General features: G+C 55.6%; 2 protein-coding genes across 2 annotated transcripts in view; one reads left to right on the forward strand and one right to left on the reverse strand.

The window, feature by feature from the left end:
* The first annotated feature begins 892 nt into the window (after nucleotides 1-892).
* GPRIN1 (G protein regulated inducer of neurite outgrowth 1) lies at nucleotides 893-11,384 on the forward strand. Its single transcript, XM_040241602.1, has 2 exons — nucleotides 893-959; nucleotides 7,572-11,384. Exons 1-2 carry the CDS (start codon nucleotides 893-895, stop codon nucleotides 10,469-10,471), a joined length of 2,967 nt encoding a protein of 988 aa, XP_040097536.1. The 3' UTR covers nucleotides 10,472-11,384.
* Nucleotides 11,385-11,415: 31 nt separating this feature from the next.
* Nucleotides 11,416-13,937, reverse strand: part of CDHR2 (cadherin related family member 2) — a 46,025-nt gene continuing 43,503 nt past the window's right edge. The window contains exon 32 of the mRNA XM_040240498.1: nucleotides 11,416-11,689. Coding sequence (XP_040096432.1) covers nucleotides 11,555-11,689 — 135 coding nt within the window. The 3' untranslated portion in view covers nucleotides 11,416-11,554. The remainder of the gene's footprint in view (nucleotides 11,690-13,937) is intronic.

Raw genomic sequence — 13,937 nt, forward strand, 5'->3', positions numbered from 1 at the left:
CCCTCTCTGGGCCCCAGTTTTCTCCTCGGTGAAACAAGCAGAGGGCGTTCGCGGGGCTGGATTGAGTGAGATCTGAGTGACAGCGTGCCCCGCCCTCAACAGGCGCGCAGCAAATAGGCAGCCTCTCCGCCCCTCGGTATCCAGTCTGTGAAACGCTAACCGGGTCGAGGAGGGCGGGGAACCCAGGAGCCTAGCGGTCGCAGTGAGGGGCTGCGGGCGAGGGGCGCCTCTCCCTCCTTTGGGCCCCTGCTTCCCTGCCGGCACCGCCCCCTCCCGGGTTCTGAGGCCGCCAGTCAGCTAGCGCGCATGCCCGAGGCGGGGCGCGGGGTGGGAGCGCGGAGCTGGCGTGGGGGACGGCTGCGCCGAGTCCGCGGGTCCGCCCGCCAGCCCGGCCGGAGGCAGCCGAGGCAGCTCGGGCAGCGGCGGTGGCGGTGGCGGGAGCCAGAGCGCAGCGCGCCGAGGAGACGGAACGGCGACAGAGTCCGGTAAGCGCTGCTCCTGCATCTGCTGCTCGCTACAAACGGGCGGTGTCGACCCCCTTCTGCCGCTCGAAGCAGCCCCAGAGCCGCTGTCCAGGGTCCTCGAACCGCCTGGGTGGCGGGGTTTGGGCATAGCGCGCGGCTTGTCTGGCGTGCGCCTGGGTGAAGGTACGCGCGCTACTGGGGCGGCGGGTGTCCATTTCCAGGTTCCTCTCTGGGGCGGGGCGGGGGCGGGTCCGCAGTCCTGGCCGAGCACCCGAGGGGCCCTGCGGGCCATCCCGCCCTGTGTGTAAGACCCCGGCCCCGCGCCTGGCCTCGCCTCTGACTGCCGCTTTGTTTGGCACCGTGGTGCGGGAGGGGGCGCTTCCCGCCACCGCGGGGAAAGGGTCCGCCCGCGTTGATTCATTTTCCCCATGGAGCGAGCTCGGCGATCGAGTGGCTCTATTGGCACCATCAAGCACACTCGCTGTCGCACGCTCGGTGTGGCACACACTCTGGGGGTCCACCACATATACTGTCACACGCTCACCACTCAAGGCCACAGGTTTACACACACTATGGTCCTTGATCATTCCATCAGACTCATACACATGGCCACCTGTGCACCCACCCAGTACATCTTTGCGTACACACCCAGGCATTGCTACGCACTCACATCAGCCATCGCCTATCATAGCACACACTCAACTCAGCAATAGTCCTCATCACAACGCACTCGCAGCCACCCTGCTCTGGCCTGCTTGAGCCTGTTCACACCTGCACATCATGGTGTCCCTCATGTACCCCCAGACCCTGGAGTAGGTGTGTCATACACTCCATCACACACTTTTAGCTTGCTCTCCACCCCTCAGCTCCTGCATGTCCACTCTTGCCCTCCTGTGAGTGGATGGACAGCTGCCCTGAAGGCTGTTTCTGGAAGGAAGACTGGATATCACCCTTTGCTAGACTCCTTCTCCCATCCAGCCCCAGGCAGGACGCTTTACTGCTCTGACGGTTGTAGAAGACAAGGGGATGAGAGGGTGAGGTACAGCACACCTGGACTGTCACACACACACACCTGCTGAAGTACCACAGGCCTTTATCAATCTTATCACCATGGGGAGAGGTGATTGCAGGTGCCTGGCAGTCCTGGCTCCAATTCGGGAAGAAATCCTAAAGGGGAAATAACAGGCTGGCCAGGTCTCTAGGCCTGAGTGAGCATTCACAGGGGCTTTTCTGCCTGGGAGCAGGGCACAACAACGCTTGTGCACATACCGCCCAGCTCTCCCATGAATGAGGCTCTGAGGCCAGGTGGCCATGAATGTGCATACCCACAGGGTCCAAATGGCCACCAGGAGACACAAACACATAGGGCGTCCTGCACATACAGACTGCACATGTGCACACCAAGTTCTTGAGCAAAACGCAGGAGCCAGACTCTGGCTCCCCAGGCTGGCCTAAGCTGGCGCAGATGTCAACAAGCCATCTACGTGCTCCGCTGCACGCCGGGTGAGCCAGCCCACACAACTGGGGGTCATTTCAACCTTTTACCTCCATCAGGAGGCAGAAGTGTGCAGGATCATCTGCCCAAAGGGTGTGCCCACAAGTGGGTTCTCACACAGAAGACACTCTTGCTTCCTTTCCTAGACACCTCCTTGTGCTGTTGCCTGTTAGATCCAGGGGACTGGGAGGACCCTTGGCATGACCCTGAAGAGCATAAAGGGGTTTCAAGAGCCACGCATCAATGTCCAAGATCTTGGCTGATGTGAGTAGGAAGAACCAGGGTTTGGATTTAGACAAAACAGGCTTTGAATCAGAGCCCCACCCTATCCCAGCTGTGTGCCCTTGGTCAAGTCTTTTCTGCCTCTAACTTCAGCATCCTCATCTGTGAAATGGGATGATAATGCCCCCCTCCTGAGACTGTTGTGGAGTCCAGATGCAAAAACAAGCCTGAGAATGCTGGGCCCAGGGCTGAGCACACAGTGGGAGAGTGATGGAGCGGAGTCCAGTGGGAGATGGGAGGCGAGAATATGAGACCCCAGGCGTGGGTTGCCTTTTGGAGAAATGACTTGAGAATACCAAGGCTTTCTTGAGAGCTGGGTAAAGCCTAGCAGAACTGCAAGTGGTAGAGCCTCTTGGAATAGTATCCTGGCAGATCGTAAACCCAGGCCTCAGCCAGTTCTACTAGTTTAACTACATCCTCTCCCCTTTGTGGCTTCCCAGGTGATGCTAAGGTAAAGGTAAAGTGTGATGCTAGTGGTAAATAACCCACTTGCTAATGCAGGAGATGTAAGAGACGTGGATTCAATTACTGGGTCAGGAAGATCCTCTGGAGAAGGGCATGGCAACCCACTCCAGCATTCTTGCCTGGAGAATTCCTCTGATAGAGGAGCCTGGCAGTCTACAGTCCATAGGACTGCAAAGAATCGGACAGGACTGAAGCGACTTAGCATGCATGCATCTCCCCCATTTGAAAGATTGGGAAACTGAGGTTCAGTGTGGAAAAACTCACCCAAAGTCATGTCACAAGTCAATGACTAGGCTGGGGCTTGACCCCCACATCTTTCTAACTATGTGGCCAGGCTCTTTGTCCCAACTTGGACCTTATTCCACATCAGAGAACTGTGGACTGACAACTAAGAAGGTAGCCTCTGCCCAGAAAGTGTACAGGATTTGCACATAATAAGCTTTGTAAGAACTTCATGTGTGCAGGGCCACCTCCTGCCTTCTTGGCATCTAGGTCAAGAGCCAGAACTCAGGTGGCTACAGACCAGGTGAATAACACCCACGAGGGGCTGCTATAAGAAAAATGATGGTGCAAATCAGTCATCAATGGCAGCAGGCAGTCAACCTCAGTGCCCAGGACACCACTGGGAGGGGTAGAGATGGTGGCTGATTGGATCCATCTAAGGAGGCAGCCACTGCTCACTGCTGCTATGAAGGGTGCACACGCAGACTGCCAAATCTTCGTTTTCCAAGAGGAGCTAGAAATCTGATTTTCACATGAACTCTTCTAATTTTTAAATGTTGATCAACAACTTAAAAAAATTTTTTTCAGCACTCCAAGTTAATCTGGCATGTCCAAGGGTGAGGTTTTGCCAGTTTGTACCTGTGTTGCTGGCCCTCCCTCCCCTGCCCCCTCCTGGGAGCACAGCTGGGCTCTGACAGACTGAGTAGATAAAAACAGGCCTTGCATGTACACAGCCCAGCCCTAAAGTAGCAGGAACGTGCACACCCTTCATCTTCTTTAATTCTCCCTGCAGCCCTGGGGGAGCAGGGGGTAGGTTTGATAGGGTCCCCAGTGGGGAGAAGGCACTTGCCTAAGGTCATAGAGCTGGTATAAAATCAGGAAGCTGGTAAGTTGGGGAGCTGTCCTGACTTCTGGCCCATGCCTCACCTTGGGGAGGGAGCCTGTTGGAGGGGCCGGTGTGAGAGGACCCCTGGGCTGGGCTACTAGGGGTGAAAAGAAGGTTGGTGAGGACTCAGAGCATACCTCCTATATCCCTTGGCAACTCCTTCCAGTTCCAGCCCAAGCTCCCTATTTTGTTGTTGTTGTTTAGTCGCTAAGTCATTTTCGACTCTTTTGGAACCCCATAGACTATAGCCCACAGGCTCCTCTGACAATGGGATTTCCTAGGTAAGAATTCTGGAGTGGGTTGCCATTTCCTTCTCCAGGGGATCTTCCCTGGGATCCAATCCAGGGATCGAAACACTTCTCATGCATTGGCAGGCGGATTCTTTACCACTGAGCCACCTGGGAAGCCCCAAGCTCCCCATACACCTGCTGTTTTTATGCTGATGAAAACCAGATCCAAAGAATTCCAGCAGACCTCTCCTGTGTTTCAAACCTGTCTCCCAGAAGCCTCCTGGATATCTCCCCTATAAGACCCGCAGACACCCCACTTAAACTTCCCAAAACCCAGTCTCCCACCATCCTCTGCAAGACTGTTTCTCCTCCCATCCCCCTATTTTGGTGAAATCCTCACCCCCCAAGTCCTATAAGCCCAAAGCTTGGGGGACCCAGTGGTGAACAATAGCAACTGAATCCCCATCCAGGCACCTGAGGGCCAGGTGAGGATCCAGAGGTGTAAAGGGCTATAGGCAGAATGACAAGAGTCTGGTTAGGAGTAGAACAAGAGGCCACGGGAACCCCAAGGAAGGTGGTAGGCAAAGAAGGTCATTGGAGGAGGCGGCATTTAAACTGAGAACTGAAGGTTTAATAAAACCCAAGCAGGAAAGTTGTAGAGGCCAAGATGGGAGAGAATGTGAACCCCTGGTTGAACCCACAGCATTTTTGAGTGTGTGTGTGTGTACACATGAGTGCATAATGAAAGACGAAGCCCACCAAGTGAGTAAATACACAGGGGCTTGGAGGCACATTAAAGAGCTGGACTTGACCCTAAAGATAACAAGAAGTCATTAAAAGTTTATTTTTCCCTGTTTTGTTTTTTTTTTAAAATAATACATGCACACATAATCAAAATTCAAGCATTGCAAAGCAGCATTAATAAAACGGTTTCTTCTACCTCCAGATTCTCTGTTCTCACTTCCCAAAGGTAATCACTGCTAAAAGTTTCATGGGTTTCCTTCCTGAAATTTTCTCTTTATAAATAAACCTACAGATGTGTATCTATCCTTTTCCTTGCCTACACTCACAGGAACCCACTAGCCATGCTGTCCCCTGGTTTTTTTCCCTAACTTACCTTGAGCATCTTTCCTCATCACTCCACCCATTCTAACAGCTGTGGGGGGTGGAGGGTTTCCCATATGTTTGTCCCACATTTTACAAACACACTTCCTGGTTTTCTTCTCATTACCAGCCATGTTCTCATGCACCATTAGTCTGATATTGATAAATGTCCTTCCAAAAAGATTGCAACCAATTTATTTCCCCTAAAAGAGCAAGGAGGGCTTTGAGCCAAGAGTGGCATGGTGGGACCAACGTCACAGAAAGGGCATTCAGTCATTTATTTAACAAACATGTATTGGAAACCACTTGCTTACTATGTGCCAGTCATTGTTCTCAACCCTGAGACTACATCAGTTAACATGGCAAAGTCCCCACACTCCTGGAGCGGACATTCTCATGGGAGAGACGCATCATGAGCAATAAACAAGCATATGCAATTTGAGGATGAAGACAGGTACCAGAAAGAAAAATGGAGCAAGGCAAGGAGGGAAGAGAGCACCAGCCCATGTTGGGAAGGAGACTACTTTATACTGGATATGCCAGGGAAAGCTTCAGGGAGATGCAGATGTTGGGAGCGACAGCATTTCAGGCAGAGAGGAGACAGCCAGTGCAAAAGCCCCAAGGTATTGGGTTCAGGGACCAACAGGGCAGACGGGTCGCTGAAGCAGGGTAATCAAGGGAGAGCCGTAGGAGACAAGACCAAGAGCTGTGACAGGGCCAGAAAATGCAGGAACTTGTGGGCTATGGTGAGGAGTTTCCCTGGTGGCACAGACGGTAAAGAATCTGCCTGTAATTCGGGAGATCCAGATTCAATCCCTGGGTTGGGAAGATCCCCTGGAGAAGGGAATGGCTACCCACTCCAGTATTCTTGCATGGAGAATTCCATGGACAGAAGAGCCTGGCAGGCTACAGTCCGTGGGGTTGCAAAGAGCTGGACACAGCTGAGTGACTAACATTTTTACATTGCATGAAATGGGGACACTACATGGTTCCGGGCAGAGGAGGTCTGCCTTGAATTTTACTAAGATCCCTCTGGCTGCTGTGTTGAGAATAAACAAACAGAGTGAAGAATAAAGCAAGAATAATTCTGGTCAGAGATGGTGTGTGTTTGGCTCAGGATAGTTGCCAAATTCTGGATTTCTTTTGAAGGTAGATCCATTATGTTTTGCTTGAATGTTGGGCTGGAGGGTTTGAGAAGTCAAGGGATCTTGGCCTGAGCACTACAATGTGGCTTTGGAGATGTCGGGAGGAAGAGATCTGGGGGAATCAGAGCTCTGCTTGTATTGGCTGCTGAGTGTATGAAAAAATGAATTGCATGCTGATCCAGCGGCCTGCGAGATCCTCTCCGTGGGTGTATCCCAGGTACCACACACTCAGTTTGTCCAAAATGCAACTCTCCCTTTCCCCAGATGTCTTGCCCAGCAGCCCCCCAACCTAGCCAGAATCCTGCAGACCACCCCCACGATCACCTCTTACATCCAGTTGGTTCCTGTCAGTTTCCCTTGGACCTCTCAAAACTGCCAACTCTTCATCCCCACCACCTTTGCCGTACCGTCTATCTAGACCATCACAGGGAAAGGGCTGGGTAAATGAACGAAGAGCAGGATGCATGAGAGGTTGAATAAATGATTGGCCAACCCCTCCTCTCCAGCCTCCACACCACCCCTAAGCAATCTTTGAAAACACCCATTTCAGACTGTGCCCTTTCCTCAACCGTAAACCATTCCCATCTCCCCAGGACCTACACAGACATAAACTGGTGATCCACAGACATACTTTGGCCCACATACCAGAGTTTTAAATCTTGAATTAATTGGGATATTTTACATTAAACTTCTGTATTTCCCACTTCTGACTGATACTACCAGGATGCGTTTCTCCAGGACAGTACTTGGCTAATGGAATATGGTCCCCCCTTTAGACAAGGCATGTGCTCTCCAGTTTGCCTTAGTCCCGACCACTCCCTACTGTTTAGGACCCAGTCTGCTTCCCTCAATTAGATTACCTACCTGGCCCCTATAGCATCAGAATTTGTGACCCATGGCCTAAAGGAGAACAGCATAACTTCTAGGTAGCATGTTGCATGGGGTGGGCTGAAAAGGGAGGGTGAAAAGTTAGATTGTGGCCAAGTTGTGAAGGGCCTTGATTACCCTTTTAGGAAGCCTGGCCTTTATCCAGAGGGCCAGCGGGAGCAGTGAAGCAGGGAAATGGTATGGTAGGGTTCATTTATTAGCCCAGACCCTATGGACAGGAGGGGATCAGACAAAGGTAGAGAATGTGGTAAGAAGGCCTGGCTGTTAGAAACAGTGAGAGGGAAGAGGCCTGGATAGAGGCTCCTCCCACTGGGTCTCCTCTGAGTCTGAGTCTGCTCTTTCTATGTTTCAGAACCAGACAGAAGCCTGGGGCCCAAGCATGGTCATGAGGGCAACTGGGCAGTGCTGAAGACCCAGCCTGGCTCCAGCTGCTTCGAAAGGACTCCAGCCCCCTGGGACCCCAGCCCACAGCCTTCTGCTGCCCACAGGATGGGAGCCTGGGGGCTGAGAGCCAGGCCATGAGGGACTGCTGCCCCTCCCAGCAAAAGGCCATCCCTACACACCCAAGGCACACCCCCGCCCAAAGCCCAAGCATGGACTCTAGACACAGCAGCCCCAGTGGGGCTGGGGAAGGGGCGTCCTGCTCTGAGGACCTTGGCAGGAGTGTGGCCTACCCCTCCATGACCCACATCCCTTCCCAAGAGGCAGCCACCAAGGAGACATTAGGGACACAAGGAGTCTTGATCTCAGAAACACCAGAAACCACCTTCTCTGGGAGGCCAGAGTCTGTGTCCTCAGTGAAAACTGATCCTTCACCCTCAGAGAACAGAAATCTGATGTTCTTAGAGAATATGGATTCCAAGTCTTCAAAACAGGTAGATTCTGTTTCCATAGGAAAGGAAGATGCTGAGTCCTTGAGGAAGACAGATCCTATGTTGACAGGAAAGACAGAGCCTGCAATAGTAGGGGAAGGGGATTCTGTGGCTTCTGGAAGGAAGGATCATGTGACTCCAGGAAAAGAGGAGCCTGGATCCTTGGGAAAGGTGGATCCTCAGTGCTCCAGCAAGATGGATACAGTGTCCCTAAGGAAGGAGGAGCCTGGATCCTTGGGCAAAGTGGATCCTGTATTCCCAAGAAAGGAGGAGCCCAGGTATTCAGGAAAAGAACTTCAAGTGTCCTCAGAAGAGGTGGGGCCTGCATTTGCAGAAAAGACAGATCTTGTAGCCTTGGGAAAGAGAGATCCCGAGCTCTCAGCAAACGCGGATCCTGTGTCCTTGGAAATGCTGACTCCAGGGTCACCAGGCAAAATCATGCCTGGAACAGTGGCTCTGGGGCCATCAGGAAGGGTAGATCCTACTCACTTGGGGATGACAGATCCTGCATCTATAGTAAATGCAGAAATTATGTCCTCCACAAAAGAGGACCTTCAGTTCCTAGGAAAGATGGATCCTGCCTCCTCAGGAAAGCAAGGCTCCATGTCTGTGGGAATGACAAAAACCATGTCTACTGGACAGGTGGAGCCCATGTCTTTGAAAAATATGGATCCCGTGTCTTCAGGCGAAGTGGGTTCGGTTTCTTTGGCAAAAGTGGATCCTGTGTCCTCAGGAAAGCCAGAGCCCTTGTCTCCCATGCAGGCAGAACTGATGTCAGTGGGAAAGACAGAAACCACATCCTCAAGGAAGGAGGACCTAGTGTCCTCCAGAAAGGGGGATCCCATTTCTGTGGGAAATACAAAAACATCACCTCCCGGAAAAGTAAATCCTGAATCATCAGGAAAGATAGACTCTGCGTCCTCTGGTCCCATGGGTCCTCCTTCCTCTGAAAGAGCTGAGGCAGTGACTAGGGGGAAAGCAGACACATTGTCCTCGGAAAAGACAGGTCCCCTGGCCCCTGGAAAGGTGGGTCCCCCAGCCTTGGGGAAGGCTGATCCCCCCACCTCAGGGAAAGTGGACCCTGTGATCAAGGGAAAGCCAGAAGCTATTCTCCCCGGAGACATAGACTCCGAGTCCACAGGAAAGGTGACCCCCGCGAGCCTAGGAAAAACAGTCCCGGCATCCTCGGGAAAGGCAGAAGCTGTCCCAGAGCGAAAGGTGGATGCTCTGCCCCTCGAGAAGGGCAATCCTATGAACTCCACGAAGGTGGATCCCAGGGCCTCCGGGAAAGCAGAATCCAAGTCCGAGGGCAAAGCGGAAACCACAGCCTCTGGGCAGGAGGGCATCGTCTCAGCCAGAAAAGTAGAGGCTACATCTTCGCCGAACGAGAAGCCACTGGCCCCAGAGAAGCCGGATCCTGGATCCTCAGAATCAGCAGGCTCTATTGCCTCTGGAAAGGTGGCGCCTGTAGCCCTGGACAAGACTGACTCTGTGCCTCCAAGAAAGGGGGAGCCCCCATCCTCGGGGAAGGGGGACAGCCTGACTCTGGAGAAGGCCTCCTCCAGGCAGGCAGATGACAAACCCTGTGACTCCGCTCCTTCTCCCGCAGACGGCGGGGGCCGCGTGGAGCCAGCGTCACTGCCCAGCTCCGAGGCCTCCAGCCTCGTCCGGAAGGACCCGGCGGCTGCCAGGGCCGAGAGAAGCCCCGGCCTGGAGGCGGTCGCGCCGCCGCCGCCCGGGCCGCGGACTCGCGACAACTTCACCAAGGTGCCGTCGTGGGAGGCGAGCGCCCCGCCGCCACGCGAGGACGCGGGCACGCAGGCGGGCTCGCAGGCCTGCGTGTCGGTGGCCGTGAGCCCCATGTCTCCGCAGGACGGCGCGGGCGGCCCGGCCTTCAGCTTCCAGGGGGCGCCGCGCGCGCCCAGCCCCGCGCCCGGGCCGCCCTCTCGCCGGGACGCGGGCCTGCAAGTGTCCCTGGGCGCCGCCGAGACGCGCTCCGTGGCCACCGGGCCCATGACGCCGCAGGCCGCCGCGCCGCCCGCCTTCCCCGAAGTGCGGGTGCGGCCGGGCTCCGCGCTGGCGGCCGCCGCGGCGCCCCCCGAGGCGGTCGAGCCGGTGCGCGACGTGAGCTGGGACGAAAAGGGCATGACGTGGGAGGTGTACGGCGCCGCCATGGAGGTGGAGGTGCTGGGCATGGCCATCCAGAAGCATCTGGAGCGACAGATCGAGGAGCACGGTCGCCAGGGGGCGCCCGCGCCGCCACCTCCCGCTGCGCGCCCGGGTCCCGGCCGCGCGGGCTCTGTCCGCACCGCGCCCCCTGAGGGAGCCGCCAAGCGCCCGCCGGGCCTCTTCCGCGCGCTGCTGCAGAGTGTGCGGCGCCCGCGATGCTGCTCGCGGGCCGGGCCCACGGCCGAGTGATCGGCTCCGCTTTTGTACGCCCGGGTTTCCAACCTTCTCAGGCTCCCTTCTCGATCCCAGGCCCCTAGAAGGGATCCCCTCAACGCGCGACAGGCCTCCAAGGGGCGGGCAGCATCTAGGGCCTTCTCATCCTTTCAAGCCCCGCTTTCCCTTCCTAAACACACCAATGAAAGCCCTCTACCCAGCTCCCTCGTGGTCAGGAGCCCACGAACCCAGCCCCGCCCCCCCCCCCCCGCCCCCCCCCCACCCCCCGTCCCCTCATAGCCCTCAGCGCCACCCTCTCCCTGCCACACTAGGCGACCTCTGGGAACCTAGCCTTGAGAGCTAGGGCAGGCTCCTGAGATGTCCAGACAGGTGCGCTGTGGTCTCCAGAGGCAGCCAGGTCCCCAGAACGGGAGAAACTGTGTACAAAAGCCCCAAGTATGTGAGGATTGGCATGTGAGACCCCCGATGTGCAAGCCCGGGGCGTATGCGAGTGCGTGTCCACGCGGCGGGCTGGCCCCATGGCCTGGGCATCTCTTGCATGCTGGTAGTTGTCCCCTGTTCCTGTCTCCCCTCACCTGGCCCTATCCCCACCCTCACTGGACACCACTCCACAATTCCCAGCCAGGCCAAAGGCAGCTGCAGGAGTGCCCTGTGGGCGCAGCTGCAAGAGTCACAGAAACGCCGGAGGGTCATGGTCAGAGGCCCACAGCCTGGTGACAGCTGGCCTTGGGTGCTGCGGACACGACGGAAAGCTCACTCTACAACCACCGTAGTCCCTAAAAGACCACCCTCTCCGGTCCCTCATCCCCCAGTGCCGTGAGCCCCACAAGTCCCTTGTGACCACTCAGTACCCCTGTCCCCCAACCCTCCAGCCACGGTTTTTGGCTACAAACTGTCACAATACATTGGTAATAAAATACTCCCCCAACCCTTGTCAGTTGTGATTGGCTACAAGCAGATGGGGGTGGAGCAGCTTATCTTATTATGATCAGGGAAGGGTAGGTGTAATTTGGGGGTAACAAGGCCTCTTTGGAGGTGGATCAGCAGAGTGGGGGCCCATGTGGAGCTCTGTGGCTGGGTCTGGTGGCTGTGCCCCCATCACAGATCTGTGGTGTCCAGGCCAAGGTTGGTGAAGGCCAGCTCCTCCTTCTGCTCTGAGCCCACCTTCCTCCCAGACAGCTCACTGTTCCAGGGCTCTGGATCTGGCACCATGGGACCATTCAGGGGTTCCTTCTGTGGAAAGAGGGAGGGGAGGGGTCAGGCCAGGGCAGAGATGGAGTGATCTCCCCAGTCCTTGGGAGAATGAATGGGCCTTCAAGCTCACGACCAGATGGCTCCTTGGCTGGGGTCTCAGTTTCCTGACTCTGTCCCAGAGGCAGCCATGACTACTGGCTGTGCAGATGGGTTCAGGTGATGGGGCGGGCCTCAGGGGTCTACTCCAGCCTTTGTCTTGCCCACGAACATGGCGGCATTTTGGTCTTCTGCCAGGTCCTGAATAAGTCAGGCCTTGTGTCCTGTGCCAGAGCTGGTCCAGCCACAGTCCTTGCCACCTGTACCTCATGGCATGCACGGTGGGTGCTGGGCACAGCCATCCATGACCTGAGGTACTCATAGGACCCCCTGAGGGAGGGATAATGTCCCCCAGTTTACAGATGAGGAAACCGAGGCTTGGAAGGCTCTCTGGCCCAGAAGGGGCAGAGCAAGGTTTGGACCGCTTGTCTTGCTGACTCTAAAGTCTGTTCACAGCTCCACGCTGCCCCTGGTTGAATTTGGCAGGTCCTTCTGCCATCCCAGAGGGATACATCACACCCAGGTCCTGCCTGCCGGCCATCACGGCATACACTAACTCGTCTCCTGCCCTCCCTCTTCCCTCCCACCATGTGACATGTCACACTCACACCTTCACAAGAATCCCTCCTGTGGACCAGCCAGGCCCCCAGGCTCAGTTACTCCACCATGAGAACACCCATGGGAGCAAAGCCCCAACCACCACCACCACCTCCACGCTCCCTAGGGCTCACTAAGGGCTTTTTCCAGACTGGGGTTGTTCTGGTCCCTGGTAAACAGTGGAACATCTGAGAGGGTCCCAGGAGGAGCTAAACAGCCTGCCATGCTCCCCAGAGCCCTCCACACAGACCCCCATTGGGAACAGTTGGCACATTGCAGCCCAGGAAACATGGCCTGGCCTGGGAGATAGGAGACCTGGGTTCTGGGCTGCCCTGACCTTGCGAGCTTTCTGATCTTGGGCAGTTCAACACCCCTCCCTGGCCTCGGTTGCTTGAAAAACTCAGACTGGATGAGCCCTCAGGTCTTTCAGACCTTCCACACAAACATTTACGGAAGGCTTAGGTGAGTCGGCACCAAGGGGTCTGTGGAAAAAGGCCCCACCTGCTTTCCGCACTTGGAGACCTCAAGGCCCGCTTTCCGCTGCAGAATCTCAGAGACTGAACCCCACTCCCTGCCTCGCAGGACTGGCTCTTTCCTGGCCTGAAGACGCTCAGTGCTCTGACCCTCCTCCCTCTCCAGACTCCCTGGGAGTTTCCTGGCCCTCCCCAACCCACAGGTCCAGCCTCACTGCTGGGGTCTCTGACTCCACTCCCCTCCCCACTCCACTCTCCTCCACTAGGGTCAACCTTAGCCTCCGTTAGGGGCCACCTGCCCAGTCACCGGCTCCAGCCCACAAGACTGTTTCCCTCCACCTAAGTGGGAGTTTTTGCTCCAAACCATCTTGAACCCAGAGATGAGCCATCCAACCAGAGGCCTCCAGCACTGCCTGGCGGCCTGAACCCCCATCCATCACCTTCATCCTTGGGGGCCCATTTGGAGGCCTTCAAGTGACAGCCAGGTCCTTGGGCAGCATTCTGATATTTTAACACCTGTGAGGGGCTTTGGTTGACCAAATCTTTTCAAGTAAGGGATCCTCAAGGGAAAATAAGTCGTGAAGCATGAGGCTTCCCTGATGGTCCAGTGATTAAGAATCTGCCTGCCAATGCAGGGAAATTAGGTTTGATCTCTGCTCCAGGAAAATCCCATATGTCTCGAGGCAACTAAGGCCCTGTGCCACAGCTACTGAGCCGGCACTCTGGAACCTGCAAACTGCAACTATGGCGTCTGTGTGCTGCAACTACTGAAGGCCGCTTGCCCTAGAGCCTGTGCTCTGCAACAAGAAGCTACAACAATGAGACGCCCATGCACCACAACTAGAGAAAGCCCTCACACAGCAACAAAGACCCAGCACAGCCCAGATTCTTTACCAACTGAGCTATCAGGGAAGCCGCAGCACAGCCAATAACAAATAAATAATTTTTTTTTAAAGTAAAAGTCTTGAAGCATGAAGGGTGGCTATGGATCCCCAAGAGGGCAGGGCTAGGCTGAGGGTAGGACCCAAAGTAGAGTGGATAAGGTAAATGGCGGGAGGATACCCATCCCTACACACACACACACACACACACACACACACACACACACACACACACACACA

Source organism: Oryx dammah, unplaced genomic scaffold, assembly GCF_014754425.2.
Source record: "Oryx dammah isolate SB20612 unplaced genomic scaffold, SCBI_Odam_1.1 HiC_scaffold_5, whole genome shotgun sequence".
Lineage (NCBI taxonomy): Eukaryota > Metazoa > Chordata > Mammalia > Artiodactyla > Bovidae > Oryx > Oryx dammah.

What these genes read in the sequence shown, in the direction of transcription:
- GPRIN1 (XM_040241602.1), top strand. Translation starts at nt 893, where the DNA reads ATGGAGCGAGCTCGGCGATCGAGTGGCTCTATTGGCACCATCAAGCAC. An exon ending in CACTCGCTGTCGCACGCTCG is followed by an intron (nt 960 to 7,571) that starts GTGTGGCACACA and finishes CATGGTCATGAG; the next exon opens with GGCAACTGGGCAGTGCTGAA.